Raw genomic sequence first — 23490 nt, 5'->3', positions numbered from 1 at the left:
TCCAAAGGTGGTGAGAAAAGCATTGCAAGTTTTTTTTCCATGCGCAAAAGTTTTGTGCGCTCTACGCCAATAACGAATGCTATTGCATTGTTCATCTGCAGGGCCGGAGCAAGCTGAACTGCTGCTCTAGGCAGAGGACGATCACGCCGCCCTCAACCCCAATGTGAAAACGAAAGTGACCGGTTATGAAAATGAAGTGACGTGTCGTGAACCTCTATTCTGCCGCCTTATGCGCGGATATAACTGAGGACGCTCGGGTGTCGCGGACCTCTATTCTGCCGCCCTATGCGCGGATATAACTGAGGACGCGCGGGTGTCGCGGACCTCTATTCTGCCACCCTATGCGCGGATATAACTGGGTGTTGTGGACGCCGCCCTCTCTATACTGCCGCACTAGGCGGTTTTAAACACCTCCTCCTGTTAATTTTTATTTAATTATAATAATAATAATAATAATATTAATAATAATAATGATAAAAATAATGGGTGTCACGGTGGCACAGTGGGTAGTTTGACCACCTCACAGCAAGAAGATTGCTGGTTTGTTATATTTGTATTAGCCTGTTGTTTACAGTGACAGTGATGTTTCAACGCAGCATAACACTGCTAGTTCATGACCTTAAGTTTTGAATATTCAGTGGCACAATATATCTTTGTAAAACTTGTTTTCATATAGTTGAAAAGTTAAATCACAATTCTTGTTGTGCAATGCTCAACCTTTATGTTGAAAGAGTGCAAATATATACATATTTTAATATATATTGCACTTATACATACTGTTTATCTTGAAAATACTTAAATAATATGTGCTATATGTTCTAAAATGGCCCTCTACTGTAAACTGACACTCTGGCTCTGAGAGAAGAGCCAGTTTGTAAAAAAAGTCTTGGTTTTGCTTGGTTAATAAATAATCAAACTCATTCAATGGCACAGCATCCTCTTTTACATAATCTCATAAACTTGATTTACTAGTTAGTGCTGAATTATCGCATTGTATCGTGATATGGGTGTGAATCGTATCGTGTCGCAATATGTCATAAATGTATCGCTAATATATCGGATCGTATTCTTTGTATCGAGATGCGTATCGGATCGGCATTATAGCTTAGATGCCCAACCCTACTCTCCTCACATTGGTCAGAGTGTCAGGGTTTATTTTGCAGCGTCCCGCTCAGCTGTCAGGAGAGGTGGTGGTTTGGTGGTGATTGACAGGGTGCGCGTGCGATGCGGTGGGGAGGGGTGAGAAGGGTGCGCGACGATGCCTATTTGAGGACCAGGAGGGAGACGCAAGATTACCGGGAGATCATCACTCGTTTGCGGGCATCCGGAGACTCGCGAAACTTCCCGCCCTACTCATAATTCTCTCTTCATATAGCCGTATGCCTATTACATATCCATAAAACACTGTGATATAACCGCGCTCGGATCGGATCGCTTTCTCACTACAATCGAACCGCTCCAGGGTTCGTTTCAATCGAGCCAAGACCACCTCATTCAAGCGATCTCGGAGCGATTACTTTGGCGCGGAACAGAGCGCGATTGCCCTGTTCACATATGCCAAACGAACCGCGCTAACTGGGCAAACGAGATACGTTCCGAAACAAAAGTGTAGGTGTGAAAGCACCCTAAGTCCAACATCAGCATAGTGTCTTAAGTTTTATGTATTTTTAATGAACAGAATGCTCTTGTTAACTTGTTTTTCTAATTGAGCTTCACAGTTTTTTAGAAAATTTGAGGATTTAACAGGGGACAGCTAACCTAGAAGAGGTTCTTTGTTTTCAGTTTATAATGTTTTCACCTATAAATGTAAAAAAGGCTTGCAAAACTTGCAAAGCTGCTGTTCAAGAGTGAGAGTGACAACGACAACAATATAACTGCTGAGCTTTATGATGAGCATGTGCACTGAGAAGCCACGTATACACTACAAATAAATCAGCAAATCTAGAGCATTGCAATGTGCATACATCTCAAATAACATCAATACAAATAACAACAGACACCATGAAATAAAATTGTAACATTATACACATCAACAAAGTGTAGATAAGATGCAAATAACAGAATTTATCATATATTTTTACTAGAAGAGATAAATAGAAACTGATTTGTGCAAATATTTGGATTTGTGCTGGGGTTGGAGTGTGTTAGATTTGACTATATCCCTGAGGGAAACCTACAGTTCCAGAAAAGCTTCAAAGGCAGGACACTTTAATCCTGCCTCAGCATAATCACATGTAAAGCAATGTTCATAAGCACAATGCTGCTTTGTGTACAGTCAAGAACTGCAGGAAATGGATTTTTGGTACTTAAACTAAAGTGTTTCCCTGCGCTTAACACAATAAAATAACAGTAAATAATCTATTTCATTCGCTCTTTTAGCAAACAGAAACTTGTACAGAGTTACGGTTCTTCAGAAGTCAGTAAACATTTTTCCCCTCCACATAGAAATCTTAAATCCTTATAGATGAAATAAAAAAGCTGACAGGTTATACATGAATAGTATTGACTGTTGTTTTATCATGTGACATTTAGCATGCAAAACCCTGTCTCTAGTTTTTAAATCACTTGGATTGTCCTGAACATGATGCTCAGCGCTGTTTGCGTCCAGAGCACAGAAATGTGAAGCACTTCCAGTACTGCTGCCTGATCTGGACAAGAATGAGATGAGAAGAGCTGAGTGAGAACAATTTAAGCTCTGAATCTCATCAATGATAATGTCACTAGAAAAAGGTAAACAAAAATTTTAAAAGTCTAGCAGCCAGATTTACTTAACTGTGCAAATTAGCTCAATAGATAAGCACTGATAGCTGTAGGAACACCTGACAACACCTAGATAAACAGAGGTTTTAGCATAGATATAGATTTTGATTAAAAATGTCTGACCTCATTATTGAGCACACAGTAGATCAGGAAGATGAAGGTTCCCTGCTGAGAGTTCAAGATCAGGAAGAGGATCTCCAGCATCTCATTGCCATTAGTGAAGAAACCCAGAATCCAAGGACAACCAAGAACCACAAACTGACCCAGTGTTTTAAACACCATAACCCTGCAGAGAAACAGAAAGGGAGATTTAGTCTGTACTAACTGTTATTTTCAGAAAGCGATTAACTCAGAATGTTTGTTACTTGGTTTGCTTCGTCTGTGAAACTTCAGCGTTCAGTTTTGTGAGAGCTGATTTCAGAATGATGACGATCCTGATGAAGAGAATCAAGTTCAGCTGTAGAAAGATTAAGAAATGATCAGTTTAGATTTTTGTTGATTTGAACAGGTCATGAAACAAAAATGTCTGTAACTAAAACTTACTGCTAGTATGACACAAACAGGACCCAGAAAACTCCAGATAAACCCTTTATCATATTTAATCCAGCATCTGATTAGAGGAAAACACAATATAGTAAATTAATACATTGATATAGAAGAACAGATAGTTACAGATTTTAAGCTGGAATGTGACATTGTTAACAAATTTATTTTTAATCAGAAAGGAGAAAACAGTCAATGAACAATACCACTCACTGTTCACTGCCGTATCCTTCTGGAACCAGCCCAATAGACACACACACCACAACCAGAGCAACCAAATATCCAATCACACACAGGAACCCACTGCTAAGCACCTCCCTCTGTCTGGAGCTGATCTCTGATAGGTTCTTGACACAGATGAAGAGCAGCACAGCTTCAATGAACATCCACACAAAGGCGGAGAGGAAGAGGAAGTGCAGAAGGCCTGCTATCACCACACACAACACCTGGAGAGCATGAGAGAGAGGGTTATGATGATTCTCAGTGCGGCTGTGCTGAGCTGTAGAGCTCCTTCATCATTCTCACCTGCTGAGGGCGAATGAGGCTCAGGAACTGTTGTGTGAGCAGCAACAGAAGGTGAGCCGACAGCAGACTGATGCAGATGTTGATTCGAGCCACATTATTGACTCCAGGACTCCACTGACAAAGAGCAAAGGACAACAGAGCCAAACTGAAGAACACCAGACCCACGATCACACACACCAGATTCAGCAGATCCAGCAGATCGCTCTGAGAAAACATGCAGAGAACATGAGTGCCAGATCTGTGCTGCTCTTCAATGCTCTCTAGAAATGTTCTGGTACCGATTCTGGTGGACTGCTGCTGGTCTGCATGATGAGAGCGAATGTGGACAGATGAACACAGGAACACACAGTGTGGCTGCTGTTGCTGTTTAACACAGAACAACCATCTACAATCCACTCGCTGATATTCCAGTACACACAGGACAGAGAACCGCTGGGCTCAAACTCCTGCAAGAAGAAGAAGAAACAAGCAGAAAATATGAGCAGAGTGAATATTAGATGTGTTCAGATGTTGATCAGTGCTGATGTTGGACTAAAACACATTTCAGTCTCTCACTCTGATGTGTCTGAAGGTGAAGTTGACTGCTTTGGTGAGTGCAGTGTTGCTGGTTTTGGGAAGAGTAGCTGAGATCACAGTGGACATCATGGTTTTAATGGTGTCATTAGTTGTGTTGAAGAAGTCGGCCTTCAGTAGATTCTCCATTGTGGTGTAGCTCATGAAAGCCACAGCAGCAGATTCTGTGAGACAGAAACAGATGCTTACATACAAAACTATTTAATTAACAATTGTCAAAAATAAATCTGGTTTTGTGGTAATGTCTTGATTATACATTAAGAAAACATACACCAAACAATTAACTTACTTTCATTGCTGTTCTTGGCGATGCCAATAAGATCGATGTCTACAGAAGAATTTGTTGTGGTAAGTTGAGGGATTTTATCTAAGGTCACCTGTGGTCCAACCATGAAGACTTGTCCCTCTGATTACCAACAAACACGATGTTATGTTATAATTTATTATATATACATCATCATCATCATCATCTCTCTCGCTCTCAATATGCACCACTTTCTGACCAACACTCCTTATTTCTGGAAAACATTGTGCAATGTTTAGTGGGTTTGACAAGCTACATGTAGAAGACACCATTTCCACTCCATATGCACCAGACACCTTATAACCACACCCTACTTCTGAAAACATTGTGCAATTTGGAGTGTGCTCCACACAGTTGAATGGGCTTGACCGACAACCTATAAGACAAACGCTCTCCAATCCTTCCTTCAATAACCACAGAGTGAAAGAGTTACAATGATTCCAGGGCTTTGCCAATTTCTGCAGCCATGGCCTAATTGTTAGTTGTTACTTGTGATCCAAAGGTCGCAGGTTCGAGTCCCAGAACCAGCAGGGTTTGTTGATGGGAATATCCCCCTTAGTACCACAGGTGAGGCGATTCTCTTGAACAAGGCATCGAACCCCCAACTGCTCCCTGGTTGTGTGTTCACAGGTGTAAGTCGCTTTAGATATAAGCATCTGCTAAATGCGTAATTGTAAATGTTACATTCAGTTTCAGTATCATTACCTTTCCAGCTACCTCACTCCTAAAAGGAAATTCAGAGACCCTCACTTGGAACCTTGCTGCCCACAAAACAATCCAGCTACTAAAAGAAATGCACGGCCCTCCTGCTACATTATCCAGACCTTCTGCTCCCTTGAAAGTAGTCCGGTGGTCTTCCATGCCTCCACCCTTGCACATACTTGTCCAGGAAACTATCTCTTGGAAAAAATGTTCCATTGGCAATTAAGAACTCCTGGCCATCACCCTGGAAGAGTGGTGAGACTGGCTGGAGGGGGCATGACATCCCTTTACAGCCATCGCTGATCATAAATACTTGAATGATGTGAAAACATCTTATCCCTCACCAAGTTCTACGGGCCCTCTTTTTCAAATACTCTCCTGATGATAACAGTGGACTTGAAACCATTGTCCAGTCCAAGCTCATTGTCTGTACCATTGAATGACATTTAGACACCTTGATGAAGTACCAGGCTCTGGACACCCAGATTGCAGATCAACCCTCTCACTACTCAAGCTCCACTACTGGTGGCCTTAAATGACCGGCAGTATCACCATGTACATCTAAAGTCTGTGCCATGTCTAAAACACCTCAACATTTATATTGAGTCACTTAGCCAGTCACCAGTCATTGTGTGCACCAAATCCTGGAACTCCATGTACTCCTTCACTTGAATATAAAATCTAATTATCAACACTTCCATATATTCTCCACTCATTCACTGTCAAGTCTTGTTTGAAAACTGCCTAGAAAATCTCATTTTCCTCTGCTTTCATTACCCATTCCCTTTGACCTAGGTCCCATCTGGGAACTAATTTCATCACCGACCAATTCTCTTCTAATACCAAAATCTGTGTTCTGGCAATTGTGGATATGCAAGCGCATTCCAGTCTTTGAATAACTTACAGCTTTGGAAACAGCAGAGATTCTCTTCTATCAACTCTTTTGTAATTCCCAAATATATTGCATCCAACCGAAATTCCCAGTTAATAACCTGAATATGGCAAGCTTTTTCTTTTGCATAGTTACAGTAATTCTACAGGGCTTGACTAAAAATAAGATACTTACAGAACCATCAACAGACTTGAAGCGGTTACCTACCTTAGACAGATCATGCACAGAACTCAGCAAAGAGTCCACCAGCTCAACACTACTCCTGTGCACATTTGGACTATGAATCACCACTCTTCCTCTAGCAAGGGGAGCTATAAGATGCCCCTGCACTTGATCACTAATTCCAAGAGAATGAGAGGGTCTTGGGAATTGCCCATGTTCATGTTAAAAAAGCAATATGATGATATTCAACAAGGGACAACTTCCTTACACTACCCTGCACAAGTGTCTGGCTCTCGACAAAAGACATCAAACTCTGATACTCCTGCAGTAGGTTCCCACCTTATTGGTCTTTTCACTATTCAGAAGCAGATAAAGTTAGTATGTCAAACTTTCATTACAATATCATATCTTCCCTTCATTTCATATCTCTTTGTTCAAGCCACATATGCTCAGTCCACTGTTTCTCCATCCATAGTATCTGGTGCCAGTAATCCTTTTTTTTCACATAGATGACTTTACTGAGCACATAAATTGAGTGAGAACCTTCATAGACTTGCAACGATATAACAGTACTGCCTCTGGGTTGGTCAGATCATGAATTCTAATAATCCACACCCACAAAACAGATCACAGCTTCCTACCAGATCCCTTCCCTCTATTGATTTATCTGCCTTTTTTTCTTGGTTGATCAACCAACACTGCAAAAAAATCAAAAGGAAGTTAACTGTATCTGATCTCTGCTTACCACTTTGGGTTCTGTTATTTTCCTGTGCGTCATTCAATAAACCTCTGTTGTGTGAATCCCTAGTCTTTGTGTATTGTTATTTGTGGCAGTTGGGAATGGGGCCCCATATTATAACTTTCTGTAGCATTGATGCACATGAGATTTTTTCAAATTTGAACAGCCAACTTGCTCTGATGTTAACCCAATGGGAGGTGACAAGTAGACCACACCAAACCAACAAGCTGAACTGACCCCACCACCAGCTTGAATCTGCCCAATTGCCAACTGTCGGCTTGGTGTGTCCTTGCCTTTAGATGGAGTATTTATTTACTCCATAACCTTCAGTTCCTCTCAGTACTGAGAATCGAACCTGCAACCTTTGGAAGTCCAACTACCTAACCATTCAGCCTTAAATTCCCAGTAATTGTAAATTGTGCTTTCACTTTTTTGGAATCAGTTTCTGAATCAAACATAGTATATGACAGAATGAATTAAATATTGCCAATTTCCATTGTGTAATGTTTACTAAAGTTGAGCAAGTTAAAGAGGAGCAGGTCTGAGCTGGAGTGATTGAGTCTCTGATATATAATCTCAGGTTCATCATCAATAATAACAGTGTCTCCACTTACCTACAGCTGCAAGAGTGAAACTGACAGTGGCACTTGTTTCTGTCCGCTTCACCAATGTTGAAATGAGTTTCTCGCTAGTTTTTAACACACGGTTTCCACTGGAGGCTAGTTGAGCTGGACTGGCGGATGCTGATGATGATGATGATGATGACGATGATGATGATGATGATGATGAAGACACTGAAATCTTCTCAGATTCATTGAAGGCCATAGCCAAAATGTCCGTCACTATCTAATTCATTGATCAAGCAATAACAATTACATGTGAATGTATTGACAGACAATAAGATAAAACTATCAATGTATGTCAGATGAATATGGCATAGATTTAATTATTTTTCTCTTACATTCAGTGGAAGCACTTCAGCTGTAATGTTCTCTATCTGAGCAAGAACATTTTGAAGACATCCTCCAGAGCTCTAAAAAACACAACTGAGCTTTATTCGGTAGGGATGCACCGAAAGATCGAAAGTCATTTGAAAAGTAGATTAAGCAAAAGCTGGAGTTGCCATGCAATCATGGTTTAGTGATGGAATATCTCATGTGTGGAAAACCCGAATATAAAATGCCATGAAGAAACCTATGAAATTTCTATGGTAGCAGCTACATAAGGTGCTTAATTAAGAAAGATTTAATTGCATTCTTTAATTCAATGACTAATGAACATAAGACTATAGGATCATCTCACAAAAGAATGCATATCAAACACTCAACAGACAATTATATGTTAGAAAAATATGTTAGAATGACATTATGGGGAGTGTATGTAAATAGCGGGTGAACTGAGCAAATAGTGTGAGCAATAGGTGCAACCTTCCAATGTTCCCAGGCAATGATTACCAAATTATGAGATTATTAAAAATTTAGTGGCTCATTCAAATCTTTTAGCTAACTGCAGGCTAGGGACTTCTAGATATACAACAGTACATTAAGGGAAAAATGCCAGTCCCAAAGGGGAATGACACTGTGGAGGCCACTTGCTACCCAAACGGGGAAACACAGTGACAACATGAGCATATACAGGGGGAGCACCATATGGGATTAGCACATTAGCTGGGACCAATCCCCAAAATGCAGGTTGACCAAGAGGGCATAGCGGGCAACGTAATAGGCCAAGCACCCTGCTCCTCTACCAAGTCAGGTGTTGGGGGCCTTGGTGGAACTCTCTAAGTTTGCTAGATGAGGGACTCACTAGCAGAGCGGAATAAGTGCACGCATCTCTGGATTAAGGAGAAAGGCACAGCAATTGTTTTTCTTTTGACATGGAGCTTAGCTTCCTTCTAGTTGGCTGGTGCTACCAACCCAAGCTCATTCTGGAAACGTAGCCCCACGGACGTTTCTGGAGGGCACGATTTACGTGGCCGGAGGTACGTACGGAAGCGTTTAGTTTTTTCGAGTGAACGCTGCGGGGCGGTGTGGCGCCGCTCCGCTCCTCCTCTTCGCGCTCGCCGGCCGACGGCTCGCCTCCGTGTGGAGGGCTTTCCCGATGCAACCAGTTTGTCCGCTTAGCTCACTGCATTGCGTCGGCGGAGCGGAGGCCCCGGAGGAGGAGGAGTCGGCCGCAGGGACGACGACCGGGATCGAGTCCGGGGAACAACGGTTCCAGAAATCAGGTAAGATGAAAAACAGAATCCGAAAAATAAGGGCGAGAACGTGGCGGGATCCGAAAACGCGGTCGAAATCGAAGACGAGGGCTTTTGCTTTGTTTTTTGGTTTTTTTCTGGACGGCTTTTGCAAACCATCGCTCGAGTTTAGGGAAGGAGGAGGAGGAGGAAGAGGAGGGCGACTGTGTTGGCTGATCCAGCGGCTTTTCGCTCGAGAACAGCGCGGACGCGAACGGCGCGCGCTCCCGAGAGGCGCCCGAATTGCGATAAAAATTGCAGATCCGCGAAAACAAAAAACTCTCGAATACGTACCTCCCGGGATGTATCTCGCGGTCTGCAGAAACGTCCGCGGGGCTACGTTTCCACAATGAGCCCGGGTTGGGTGCTACCCAGCAATCAAGAGAAGACCGGCTTTACTTCACACAGTTGGCTCTCTGGAGAAATGAGCTTGGCAGAAGGTATCTCTTCAGCTGCATCTGATTTGCTCTCCCTCAGGTGCAGGTTATGTACTCAGCTGATTATAATCAACCACACCTGTGAGAAACTACACTTGCCAACTTATAAAGCTGCAGTCACACTAGAGCTTGTGTGTGCGAAATTCTACTGTGTGGCGCTACGAAAAGGGGTGGGATTAAACAAGATTATTTGGCAATAAAAAAGCAAGCGATTGCTCCATGTTTTAAATTTCTGTCCAGAGAGGTCATGTTTTGATCCTCGGTTGGTCTCACGCAGTCAAGTGATGCGATTTCGCAGGTCAGAGTTCACCAAGCTTGAATTTTGCACTGCAGAAACCTGTGAAACTTGACGCATGACCCTGCGTTTCCGGTCTGACGCATTCGAGTGCATATGAATGGAAGTCTATGGGGAAACAAGTCCAGTGTGACCACAGCTTAAGAATTCATTCGCCCTTTTTTTTATTTTTTAGAGTAACTGGTCAAACTGGCAATTCCCTCATAATGTCATTTGACAATGACGCAGTCGCATTAAAGTTTGTGCGTGCGAAATTCTGTTGTGCGGCGTTGCGAAAAGAGGCGGCATTAACTAAGAGGATTAGACAAAAACTAATGCAAAACTTATCACACTGTTGTCTAACCTATTAAACTATGATTTCTTTAACTCAACTTACAGCGCATCCACTCAGCAGTGTTATAACTGCAATGAGAGAAATCAAAGTGAACACAATTACCAACATGAGCATATAGAAACTTTGCAAACATGGTTTCACTTAATGACTACAGACATTACAGACATTACCAGGTAAGCTTGTCTGCGGTGTAACTGTTGTACTGGTGGAGGTGATGCTAGAAACAACTGGAAACAAATGAGGATAAACAATCAGACAAATATCATGTCAAATTAGCCAAGCCTTAAACATAAAACTGCCAAGTAAGCTTTACACTAATTACATTTCAAGAGTTCCCATTAAGATATGTTTGGTGTTTATAGCAGGTTTGGCATGCTGTCCTGGGAGAGAACCCTGAGCTCCAGTACTTGAGCCCAAGGCTCCCATCCAGTCAATAAGCATATAAGGGGATCCGAGATCAAGTAGGTCTCGAGAGCTCCCACTTAGAAAAGTGAAAAAAGGAGGAGATGGGGTGGAAGGGGGGATTCTTCCAAAATGAAGATAGAGCTGTAGCGAGAAAACGATCCATTTATAGTAAGCTTGGATCACTCTGATTGGATTATTACTGATTACAAATGAGAAGCCAGTCGTGCTCAATCATATCTCATGCTCCTCTCGAAATTAGTTTGTTAAACTTCACTTTTCTAAAAATGAAGAAAAAATAATAAAATACATTAAGACTCTTAACAGGGGTGCCCAAACTCAGTCCTTGACAGTCTGTCTCCTGCAGAGTTTAGCTCCAACTTGCCTCAACACTCCTGCCAGGGGTGCGTTTCTGAAACCATCTGTGCTAACTAAGATTGCAAGTTCCGTCGTTACAAGCATAGTTTGTTTTTTGTGTTCCCAAAATGTAACGTTCCAACAAACATTCGCAAACTGCATCGCAACTTGTAGGCTTGTAACTACACCTGTAGAGCTGTAGTTAGAGGCACAGTTCATGGCTGTGTTCTATTCCGTTATCTCCCCTATGCTGTATTCATTTAGAACATTCTAACATTTAAACTTGGAATGATTTTAAAAAACAGCATTTAAGTCATCTCTCTTAGGTGTAATTTGCTTTCAAAGTATTTTCACAGTTCAGTTTTAGCGATCTTCATATTGACAATTTTGCTCCCTTCGTAGTGCACTTTGAAATCATTTATGCCATTTTGAACACAGCCTCATGGCGAAAGCTATAGGTGATCTATTAATAAAAAGCAAAATTTATGTTATGTTTTCAAAGCTTGTAAAAACAAAAAATATCTCATACGTTATTAATGCTACATTACCATACATTAATGCTTCTAAATTTATAGTAGCTTATTTATTAAGAAATGTGTATGTACTGTATGTGACATGGGCCTGCTGGTAAGAACATTTCTGCAGTGGTTTATGTGTGTCAAATTGTAAAAGTTGACTTTTCAAAACATAAAAAATAAATAAACAATACCCTACTGAATAATAACAGTAATGATGTTGATTATCATTAAATAGGATTTTTTCATTTCTTAATAAATAACCTAATGTAAATTAGGCCTACAGCCATCGACGATTTATATGATTTATATATGAGAGTAGAATATGTGTTAGCTAAGTGATTTTTATATAGAATAGGCTATTTTCAATAACATTTGTAAAGGAAACATATAGTTCCTATATGTGTCATGTACATATATTTTAATTAATATGGAAAACGGGTGCATTTATTATTATTTTTTTACTAAATCTAATATAAGATTTTTTTATTGTGTGAAACAATATAATTTGCACAAAAAATTATTGGGTTTTTCTCTAAAGATGCAAAGACTTTTTATGTTATAAATAACATGGTTCAAACGATCGATCTGCAACAGAGAAACTATTTGGGAAACACTCGTCCCTACATTGATATTTTCCCCAAACGAAGATTGTACTATGATTGTTCAGCCACGAGTTACATTGTTGTTTGGGAAACGCAAACAATGATTGGCTAGCCCAGGTGTGTCGAATTGGGGTTGGAACTAAACTAAGCAGGACACCGGCCCTCCAGGACCGAGTTTGGGCACCCCTGCTCATGAAAATTTAATGATTGAGCCCCAATAATAATTAAAACTTAACAAATCAGTTCTACTTCTACAAGTATCATCATACCAGCAACCTTCTTGCTGCGAGGCCACCATGCTACCCCATATAAAACATTTATAATTAATTTACTAAAACAACAACGTGTATACTACAAATCATTGATATGACAATAATGTCTAACTGATCAGATTCATTATCTGTAAACTCAAGAAAATAGTGCTAATCAATTAAACGTGAAATAATCTTGATTCTTAATTATAGACAAATGCACAGAGACACAAATTATGATTGTGTAGAAACAACTGAAGTAAATAGAATTACCTGCACAGTAGGTTAAATTACAGGTAGTTGGTTTAAGCAGCTCATAGACATAATAATTTCCTGGACAGGCTTTGACTCGAATAGGAAAAGAGCCGTAATAGCAGCAGTAATTTTTCCAGTTACCGCAGACATCTCGAGTGACGACTCCATCCTCTACTGTTGGGTGTCCACCACGAATCCACAGTGGAGTATCAGTGCCACAACTGAACTTCTGAACACATGTGTCTGGGATCTGAGCGCTCAGACCGTTAATGAAGAGCCGATACCAGCCGCTCCAGGAGACTGATCGGTCACACATGGAGACTGATTTTGTTGGCTGACTGCTGTTGGCTCTCCATAAATTATCCAGCACAGTGTAGTTATGGCAGGGGTCAGCAAAGGGATAAGCTGCAACAGAAATATGCAAATATATATATATATATATATGCAGGGCTTCAAATTTGACCCCTATCGCAAGCTTATACCTCATATGTGATCGACAATTGCTATAGTTATTCCAGTTGCGTTACCTTTTGGTATTTATCTTCAGGAAATCAATATCATGTTATCATGATGATATAATGTGGCTATAAGCTTGTAACTGTACTGTGCATTTGCACCGTGGCCATATTCATCTTTTAAATATGCAGCATCTTTTGCATGAAATAACCTCCAAACAAAGCTGTGGTTTAAAGAGTTGGTTTCACAACATGCTTTTAAAAAGATTTTAAATGATTTGGAGTTTGAAACATTTACCTGTAAATGTTCTAAATACGTTTTTAACTTTCATTATATGTGTGTTTTGATGGATGAATGATGTTACCTGTTATTTGTTTTAATATGTTATTAATAATTATAATAATAATAATAATAATAATGGTCGCCCACTGAAGCTAAGCAGGGCTGCGCCTAGTCAGTACCTGGATGGGAGACCACAGGGGAAAGCTGGGTTGCTGCCGAAAGTGGTGTTAGTGAGGCCAGCAGGGGGCGCTCAACCTGCGGTCTGTGTGGGTCCTAATGCCCCAGTATAGTGATGGGGACGCTATACTGCTCAGTGGGTGCCATCTTTCGGATGAGACGTTAAACCGAGCTCCCGACTCTCTGTGGTCTTTAAAAATCCCAGGATGTTCTTCGGAAAAGGGTAGGGGTTTAACCCTGGCATCCAGGCCAAATCTGCCCACTGGCCTCTGTCCATCATGGCCTCCTAACCATCCCCATATCATAAATGGCTTCATCACTCTGTCTCCGGTTAAATCTATGTGAACTGTATACTGCCTAATCTTGGCCAGGACACTCTTGTAAAAAGATTTTTGATCTCAATGTGCTTTTCCTGATAAAATAAAGGTTATCATAATGATAATTCTAATAAATTAATGTAAACACAAGAGGAGAGCGTTAACGTTATACCAGACACTGTAAAAAGCTCATTCCCAACCCCTAAACCAGGGATGGCCAAACTTTTTCATAAAAAGGTCCAAAAAACAAATTTGATTGGGGCTAGTGGGCCGAAGGTAAATATAGTTGCCATGGGTAATTTCCTTATTTATTTAATAATTTTTAAAAATAACTAGAAAACTCAGATTCATTTAAACATTTAATTTCAGTTTGCTTTTTTGTAGCTCAGCAAAAAAACAAACAAATAAAAAAGGCTATTTAAAGGCATTTCCCCCAACTCTCTCCATCATTTCTCACTCTCTTCTCAGGGCCTACTCACACTATGTACGGTTGCCTTGTCCCTCTTCCCGTCTCCCCTGACGGCCCGCACTCACATTACATTCGGGCCTGGGCACGCTTACGTCATCGATGATGCGCTGTTCAGTAGAGAAGCGCTCTCGCTCAGCACAGTAGAGATTTCTTTAGCTATTTTGCTTTAGTCATTTAAAATGCGGTGACCACACAGTCAAATATTTCGCTGAACAGATCAGCCACTTTTGACGCTCATAAACAATCATAAAGTCCTCGTCCTACAGGAATTAGGAGGTTTGCTGAAGGTGCAGCTGTCATGCAGTGAGGGGTTTGAGTCTTTAATAAACTACGGCAGTTTGCGTTCACTGAACAGTAAGAATGATTAATTAATCCATATGAAACAGTCCCTTAAAAGTCACGTCTCGCTTTTAGTTTCGGGCTCAGGCACGTTTTGCACTCACATACAAGCGTACCGCGCCAAAGACCAAGTGAATCGCGTTCAGGCCCACCTCCTCCAACCGGGCCAGGGCCGGCCAAGTGAACCGTGCTTGAGCCCGATTCAGTGCACTCACACTTCTTAAACGACCTGGGAAACGGGCCTGGGCACAGTTCAGATACCATAGTGTGAGTAGGCCATTAGATGGGATGGTGAGCCAAATTAAAGGTTACAATGGTCCAACTTTGACCCGCAGGCCATACTTTGGGCATCTTTGCCCTAGACTTTTCTGACAGGGGATTCGAGTGTCAGATGTTAAAGCATTTTGTTTTTTGTTACTACCATACAGGAGTTATTTAAAGGCATTAACGTTATAGATAGCAAAGTTTTGCATTTTTTATTTTAGTGGTTCACAATAAAATGTGAACACGGTTATTAATATATTAAAACATGTGTTTGTTTGTTGTAAGAATTCATAAAAATACTGTGGCTGGTGTATTCTGGAAAATTGTCGTACCCTTTTATTTCAAGTGCGGTCCTGGGAAATCTCTGTTTCAAGGGCTATCTAGCCCTTCTCCTTAGCCGTACACCTTCAAGCTAAAGAGAATTGGGACACCTCTACCCCTTCAAGTAAACGCACAAAGCGACGGGTAGGGGTAAGGGAAAGGGCTAAGTGGAAAAATTGGGATTGGGCCTATATAAGATTAATTTTTTTTTTGTGAATACCTTCAAATAGCACAATGTTACTACTAGTACTACACTACTACTACTATTTTTACTTATTTTAGAATTAGCCATGATCTAATGGTTGGGTTAATTGGAATCCAAAGATTGCATGTTAGAATCCTGAAAACAGCAGGGATTGTTGATAAGGAGATAAATAAATATCAACTATAATACAACGGCTGAGTTGATTCTCTTGAGCAAGGCACCAAAGCCCCACTGCTCAGAGTATGTGTAAGTTGCTTTAGATAAAAACATCTGCTGAAGGCTGTAATTCAATGTATAAACAGCCTCTAATTTTTATTTGCCTACAGAGCAAACAGCATCTAGCTGTCACCGTCTTATTGTTATGTCGTGGCTTAATTGTTGTCTTTTTAAGTTCAAAACCAAAAATATGCTTTGTTGTGCACTATGGGGATATTGTGGATAAAACAAAAAATAAATAAAGGAAAAAAATAAATACAAATTTTGTGCAGGTTTTTATATATAAGAAAAGAAATGCAAAAACAAAAACAATAGAGAACATTGTGTTATATTACCAGTGACTGTGGCTGTTGTGACAGATGCAGAGCTTGTGGAAACACTGCCAACATCTGAAAGTTTGAATAAATAATGATTAATGAAAAGAAAATGTATATATACCCCCCCCCCCCCCCCCACACACACACACACATATATACACTGTGAATATAGATATTAAGGGCTCTATTTTGACGGTTCATGCGTAGAGCACAAAACGCAGGGCGCAAACGCTTTCAGGGCGTGTCAGAACGCATTTTTTGCTAATTTAAGGACGGGAAAACCTGCTTTGCGCCATAGCGCATGGTCTAAAAGGGTTGAGTTTATTTTCTTAATGAGTTATAGGTGTGTTTTGAGAATAAACCAATTACAGTCTCATCTCCCATTCCCTTTAAGAGTCAGCTGCGTCGCGCCAAGAGCGCATTCGCTATTTACAGGACGTAAAGTAAGTCTAAGTGGAAAAAATTAGCATTTCACAAGCAAACAGTTCACAGTTAATTAACAGAAAACTGTTAAACAGAGCATCTACTGTGAGAATGTAAGATAATGGATCACTTTCACATTCGCTCTTGGATCGGGAAACCTTTACGCACAGACATTAATTAGTCTATAAATAAATAATTTTGTTTGTTAAGCGCAAATATTCATTTCTAAACTATTTCTAAATTCAGTTCTAATTTCCAGCAAACGAATAAATGAATAATGATAACAAAATGTCTTCAAAAACCTGAGTTATATCCTAAAACACATGCTGTGCCCCATATGGTCTAAAACCTGACAGGTGGGCAAATCTAAGCTTGTTTTTAATAAAACAAATATAAATATGGATATAATAAATAATACTGCTAATAATAATTACATTATACAAAAGCAAATTGTTATGAATGAACTGAAAAAGCCTCCCGAGATGAAGAAGACATAAAAGCAGTGATTTTTCATATTTATATAGGGTAGAAAATAATATGTTTTGTAATATTTTAATCCTTTATATTTATATTCTATATCTATTCTTATTATATCCTATATATATCCTTAATATTTACATTTTTCATATGTAAAGATATTTGCCTGTTGCTCTCGTGTGTATTAAGCAGTTTGTAAGCAAGGCGCAACTCTGCGCCGGAGTTTAGACCGAGTTAGTTTTGGTCTAATGAAAAACCTATTATAGTTTCTCAAAATAGCAACGCGCCAGCGGTCCGCCTCAGAACGCCGTCCATTTTAGACCAGAACACCTATGGGCGCACAAATGAGCGCTAATGCATTTGCTATTTAAACAGCGTAGCGCAACGCCTCAAAACCACTCTTGCGCCAAGCTGAAACTACCAAAAGACTACTGCGCCGCATCTTGTGCCACACTGCGCCGGGTGTATGATAGGGCCTTAAATGTAGAAAGATCTCATGTAAATATAATTAAATATATATAATTATAATTAAATTTAGAAGGATCTCATGTAAATATAATTACCTGTACAGTATCCTGAACAAAACACAGCTGGACTAGGAAGCTCATAGACATAATAATTTCCCGGACAGGCTTTGACTTTAATGGGATAAGACCAGAAAAAGCAGCAGTAATTATCCCAGTGACCGCAGACATCTCGAGTGACGACTCCATCCTCTACTGTTGGGTGTCCACCATAAATCCACAGTGGGGTAGTAGAGCCACAGTGTCCTTTTTCAACACACGTGTCTGGCACATGAGCACTCTGACTGTTAATGAAGAGCCGATACCAGCCGCTCCATGAGAACGAGGTGTCACATTTAAAGTTTAAATGAAGTAAATAATCTGTATTGTTGACAGATCTCCAGGAATCATTCAGAATTGTGTAGTTGTAACAGGGGTCAGTCAGACTAGCTGTTATAAAAAATATTAGAGATGGACATGTAATTGTACTCTTTACTATGAAATACAAAAATGAGAAGTGCATTGGAAAATACTACTAAGTTACACGATACACATAAATATTAGTAGAAGTCATCCACATTCAACATATTTCAAACATTTGGACAATATTAAAACATTAACCAGCATCAGGCATGTTTAAATTGTTCAAGATTTTAATGGTAAAAGGAGTCAATTCAAAGCTAAAAAGAGACGAAGGCTGAAGTTAAAAACAATTTATTACCATTTGTAGTGGTCTCTGCCGTGGTTGTAATAGAAGATAAATTGTGTGTCAAGATATCTGAAAAATGGTCACATAAATCAACAAATTACAAAGATCCCGAAGAAATATAAGAAACTGAAGAACAAATTAAACTGAATCTGAGGGCCATTTTAACAAGCATGCAACTCAAAAATCATCATTTACGGATATTGATCAATCAATACATCAAGCGGCATGACGTTTACCCAGAGATGTATAAAGTACTAGAGACCCAGACTTAAGTAAAAGTACAAGCACTCTATCAAAAAGTGACTTGAGTAGAAGTTTTATATATATATATATATATATATATATATATATATATATATATATATTAAGTATAATATGCGGTTATTACAGGTAATCCCTCATAGACACAGTGGAGAAATCTCACACCACAGGCACGCTAGTGTCTGGATCCAAAAGGATCGCTTTAACAGCCGAAAGGAGAGGAAAAATTACCTCACAAACAGGCCAGCGCAGCGGGTCAAATGTCCAAAGTAAGAGAGAGAGAGGTAAAGATGGAGTTTTACAGCATTTCTCCCTAATAGTGAAATAGCGGGTCGTGTGCTGTGTCGCCTTCACTGTAGTAAAAGTGTTTACTCACGCTTGCCTCCTTCACCATAGTATTGCAACATCGCGCATTGGAGATAAATGACTTCTATATGTAATAATAAGTTATGATCTATTACTGAACCGATATTAATAATTTTGACACCCCTAGTAACGATGCTGCACATAAGTAAAGTTTATTCATAAACTAATTTCGAGAGGAGCACGTGATTATGATTGAACACGGCTGGTTCTGCATTAGCATGTATGATCCACCAATCAGGCCATTCCTAACCCACTATAAAGAGTCAGGGTTTTTCACTAAAGTCATCTTCAATTTGAAGAATCCTACCTTCCACCCCTAACTTTTCACCTTTCCCTCCATGGGGCAGCACGGTGGCCCAGTGATTAGCACTGTCGCCTCACAGCAAGAACGTCACCGGTTCTAGTCCTTTAACAGGCCGGTGGTCGTTTCTGTGTAGTTTGCATGTTCTTCCCGTGCTTGCGTGGGTTTTCCCCGGGTCCTCCGGTTTCCTCCCACATTCCAAAAACATGCACAAGAAGTAAATTGATCAATCTACATTTTGCACTACAGTTAATCTCTCACCATGCAGCATATCTTTTAATAGCATTAAATTTTTAGTCATCAGTTTTTATCAAGGGGGAGTTGTCGAGATCTACCTGAGCTCAATGCTCCCCTCTCGCCCTCTAAACGGGAGGGAGCCCAGGGCTCAAGAACCTTTGGGCTCAAAACTCTCCCGGGACAGCATGCCAAACTTGCTTATAATCAATCATCAGCTAAGTGTGAACTCTTGAAAAAACTATCAGAGTAAAAGTATTAAACTCATGGAAAATAGGTACTTGAGTAAAAGTGGAAGTAGAAGAAAAAAAAAACAATACTCCAGTAGAGTACAGATAATGCCTTAAAGTAATTAAGTACAGTAGTGAAGTAGTTCTACTTTGTTACTATACATCTCTGCGTTTACCCAGTCACTACATCACTGTGAAGGCTAAAAACAAACATAGAACAGACAAAACACACAACAACGATATACTTACACAGCACACCAAAGATGAAACCTGTCATGAAATATCAGGATCAGAAATACAATTTTAAAAACTATATTGGATTGTGTTGCAATATGACCGCAGTTTAAAAAAATAAATCACCTTCATGAAGAGAGGAAGCCATTGCCATTTTTGACAGTCTGATTCATTTCTCTTTCTCCAAAAGCCCGATCAAACGACAACCTTCCACTGATCCATGATTAAGATCGTGTCCTTTTTGTTTAAAACACAAATCCAGTTATTTTTCAACATTCACTTATTACAAGACTTAGAGATTAAAAAAATGAAGCTGCTTTTAAATGATCTTCTGTTTTCAAGGTGGTCAATAAAACACTATATACATGAAATGATATACTAACACAGTGTTAACACATGAAAACAACAGGAACACGATGGCAAGTTCTGTCAGAACCACTGTCAGATTTAGTATTGCAATTAATGCATATGGGAATGTTGATGTGTTTGTTCTTAGCGGTATAGATCTGCTACGCTGCTGCTGCTTTAATTATTATGGCGGAGCAAGTTCTGAGACCTGCTACTGCCAGTATATTCACAGACATGCCATCTGAGAATATAACATGCTGCTGCAAGCATCATATATACAGTTGAAGTCAGAGTTATTAGCCCCGTTTATTTTTTGCCCCAGTTTCTATTTAACGGAGAGATTTTTTTCCAACACATTCATAAACATAATAGTTTTAATAACTCATTTCTTTTATCTTTGATGACAGTAAATAATATTTGACTAGATATTCTTCAAGGCACTTCTATACAGCTTAAAGTGACGTTTAAAGGCTTATTAAGGTCAGCAAATCATTGCATAACGATGGTTTGTTCTTTAGACTATTGAAAATATATAGCTTAAAGCGGCTAATAATTTTGACCTTAAAATGGTTTTAAAAAAATTAAAAACTGCTTGTATTCTAGCTGAAATAAAACAATTAAGACTGCAGAAGAAAAAATATTATCAGACATACTGTGAACATTTCCTTGCTCTGTTAAACATCATTTAGGAAACATTTAACAACGGCGAGGCAGTGGCGCAGTGGGTAGCACGTTCGCCTCACAGCAAGAAGGTCGCTGGTTCGAACCTCGGTTCAGTTGGTGTTTCTGTGTGGAGTTTGCATGTTCTCCCTGCCTTCGTGTGGGTTTCCTCCGGGTGCTCCGGTTTCCCCCACAGTCCAAACACATGCGGTACAGGTGAATTGGGTAAGCTAAATTGTCCGTAGTGTATGAGTGTGAATGTTTCCCAGATGGCTTGCGGCTGGAAGGGCATCCGCTGCGTAAAAAAACTTGCTGGATAAGTTGGTGGTTCATTCCGCTGTGGCGACTCCGGATTAATAAAGGGACTAAGCCGACAAGAAAATGAATGAATTAAAAAAAAATTTAAATAAAGGCTGACTTCAACTGTATATAACTCCCCTAAACAAGCAGGAGAACATGAAGACAAACATGCATAAACATGGCATAAGCAATTTGCATCATCAACACGAGTAGAAATTAATAGACATTAAGATAACAGCCCCCAAAAACAAGCAGATCTATCTCCACGACATGTTTATTTAAAGGTGTCACTTTAAAAGGCCTGTACAGAAGCTGATCTGGGATCAGTTTATCATACGAAGCACATCCGTACACATGCATTCGCAGATTCAGAGGTTATATATAAAGGCCGATGATCAACGCACAGCTTCAATGAAAAGATTGTAAATGCAGACATTTTTACATCCATTGCAGTGTGCTTTCAAGATTAAAAATACATGAGAATCCATTTACATTTCCACCCATTTCCCCCTCCCACCATCACGCCCCTTCCGGATATTGAAACTTCTTATATCAAGAAGCATTATCTAAACAAGCAAAAAATATAGAAATAATAAGTCAAAATTAAGGGTGTTTCCTTAAAACAAGCAAAAATAATCTACAAGCAAATAATTCCTGCTTTGTCTTGAGTTCTTGTTTTTGTATTATTTAAAAAAAAACAAATCTCCACATGGATGTCTCCTCTTTGCACTGCCTTTACAGTAAACATGATCACACATCAACACAACAGCACAGAAAAACACCTGCTGAAGCGTATTTGATTTACAGAGACTGATAAAGACCATACTGAACAAAAGTACATCTTACCTGATATGAGCTGATATTGAGTGATCCTCGACTGACCAGATAGACTGCTTAACTAATACACTACCTGACTGTGTTGTGCTGTATATTAAAATGTTGTCTGTTCATGGAAATATGTTCCCAAGTTCCGACTATGATCTGCATTGTTTCAAATTCAAATTTAAAACAATGTCCAGTTCCACTGTAATCTAATTTTAGAAAATGTACGATTACGTTTTATATTATGCGGATAAATCATTTATGTATTTACAGCAGATGACACTACAGGTATGTGTTAAAGGGCTTAAGCTCTGAGTGTTTTAAGTAAAGCCTATAAAGTAGACTGTTTTAATGATTTTTTTTGTTAGCTTGTCTTTCTAATTCACAATTATGTAGAAAATTAGAATATTTAATTAGCTAATCTTGAAAAGTTCTCATATTTTGGAAGGCATGCAGATGAGGTAGGAATTTTATCTTTGTGAAATAATTTTTCCTGTTCATTAGTCTGCCAGTAAAGTAAAGAGAGACGGTTTTTATTTTAGACAGATGAGTTAGACATTAACCGTTTTGCGAGATCGTTCTTTATTTAGCATTTTTTTGCCTGAATATTTTAAAATAACAGTTTTAGTCCTTTTGTTGCTGTCAAGACATCCACCCTAAAATGGGGAGAGGAGGCTGTGACCATATTGAGAAATATAAATTTGCCCCTCCTCCTTTTAAAAATAGCCAATAGCATTTGTTTATATCCAAGTTCTGCCATCCAATGAGAAGATTAAGAACCAGTTGAAGAATCATATTTATTCATTTTGGTGTAAGCGTGATTCCCATTTACTTCTGTGGGCATCTGTCATTGAGAGAACACCTCTAAGGCCCCGTTTACACTAGTGTGTTTTAGTTTTAAAACGGTGTTTTAGATCAAAAACGATCCACGTCCACACTAGCGTTTCACCTAGCATTTCTATTTCCGTCCACACTACGCCACCAAAAACATATATCACGTGACCATTCGCACACTCTGGGCATGCGCGTTCTAGTATAAACAGGAAGCATGTGTCTCGCTCGGCATTTGGTTATTGTTAGTCAACAAACGCTGGTTGAACATTAAACACGATGGCAAAGAAAGCAAGAGAGGTCTTTTTGTGGACAGACGACGAGGTCGAGTTGTTACTAAACGTAACAAATGAATAACTGCACAATGGCGCCTAAAACAGACAATAGTGCAAACAATGCTCCCATTTCTGTGCCTATGTTGTTTACAGTGAAGGCTGGTCTGCTGTCTCCCGGTAGTGTTAAAGCCATGTGTTATAGTCATGTGATAGGGGCTTGACGAATAAGGGAAGGATACACAATGACACAAAAGCCCCAATCAGGT

General features: G+C 39.7%; 1 protein-coding gene across 6 annotated transcripts; it reads right to left on the bottom strand.

The window, feature by feature from the left end:
- Window positions 1–1870: 1870 nt before the first annotated feature.
- LOC141375099 (adhesion G protein-coupled receptor E3-like) lies at window positions 1871–22625 on the bottom strand. 6 transcript variants are annotated; one of them, XM_073906563.1, is made up of 20 exons: window positions 22143–22625; window positions 20115–20225; window positions 20004–20024; window positions 18375–18431; window positions 17714–18103; window positions 16269–16322; window positions 12906–13292; window positions 10673–10729; window positions 10545–10570; window positions 8162–8233; window positions 7815–8046; window positions 4691–4807; window positions 4384–4565; window positions 4107–4274; window positions 3829–4032; window positions 3517–3749; window positions 3304–3370; window positions 3126–3217; window positions 2884–3046; window positions 1871–2648 (listed from the first exon to the last, which is right to left on the bottom strand). In XM_073906563.1, the coding sequence occupies exons 2-20, from the start codon at window positions 20140–20142 to the stop codon at window positions 2589–2591; spliced, it is 2610 nt and encodes an 869-aa protein (XP_073762664.1). In that variant the 5' UTR covers window positions 20143–20225; window positions 22143–22625; the 3' UTR covers window positions 1871–2588. The 6 variants fall into 6 exon arrangements, with proteins under 6 accessions (XP_073762664.1, XP_073762668.1, XP_073762666.1 ...); XM_073906567.1 differs by lacking the exon at window positions 10545–10570 and having other exon boundaries at window positions 22143–22199; XM_073906565.1 differs by lacking the exons at window positions 10545–10570; window positions 12906–13292; window positions 16269–16322; ... (1 more) ...; window positions 18375–18431; window positions 22143–22625.
- Between the last annotated feature and the right edge of the window lie 865 nt (window positions 22626–23490).

Source organism: Danio rerio, chromosome 1, assembly GCF_049306965.1.
Source record: "Danio rerio strain Tuebingen ecotype United States chromosome 1, GRCz12tu, whole genome shotgun sequence".
Classification (NCBI taxonomy): domain Eukaryota; kingdom Metazoa; phylum Chordata; class Actinopteri; order Cypriniformes; family Danionidae; genus Danio; species Danio rerio.
This window is presented reverse-complemented; position numbering and strand designations above follow the sequence as displayed.

Bases quoted from the DNA above. Each gene is read 5' to 3' on its own strand.
- LOC141375099 (XM_073906563.1), bottom strand. From the start codon at position 20,142: ATGGCAATGGCTTCCTCTCTTCATGAAG. The intron at 4,808-7,814 runs GTAAGTGGAGAC...GTTGGTAATCAG, and splicing joins TTTCACTCTTGCAGCTGTAG to AGGGACAAGTCTTCATGGTT. The intron at 4,033-4,106 runs GTACCAGAACAT...ATGTTTTCTCAG, and splicing joins GCAGCAGTCCACCAGAATCG to AGCGATCTGCTGGATCTGCT.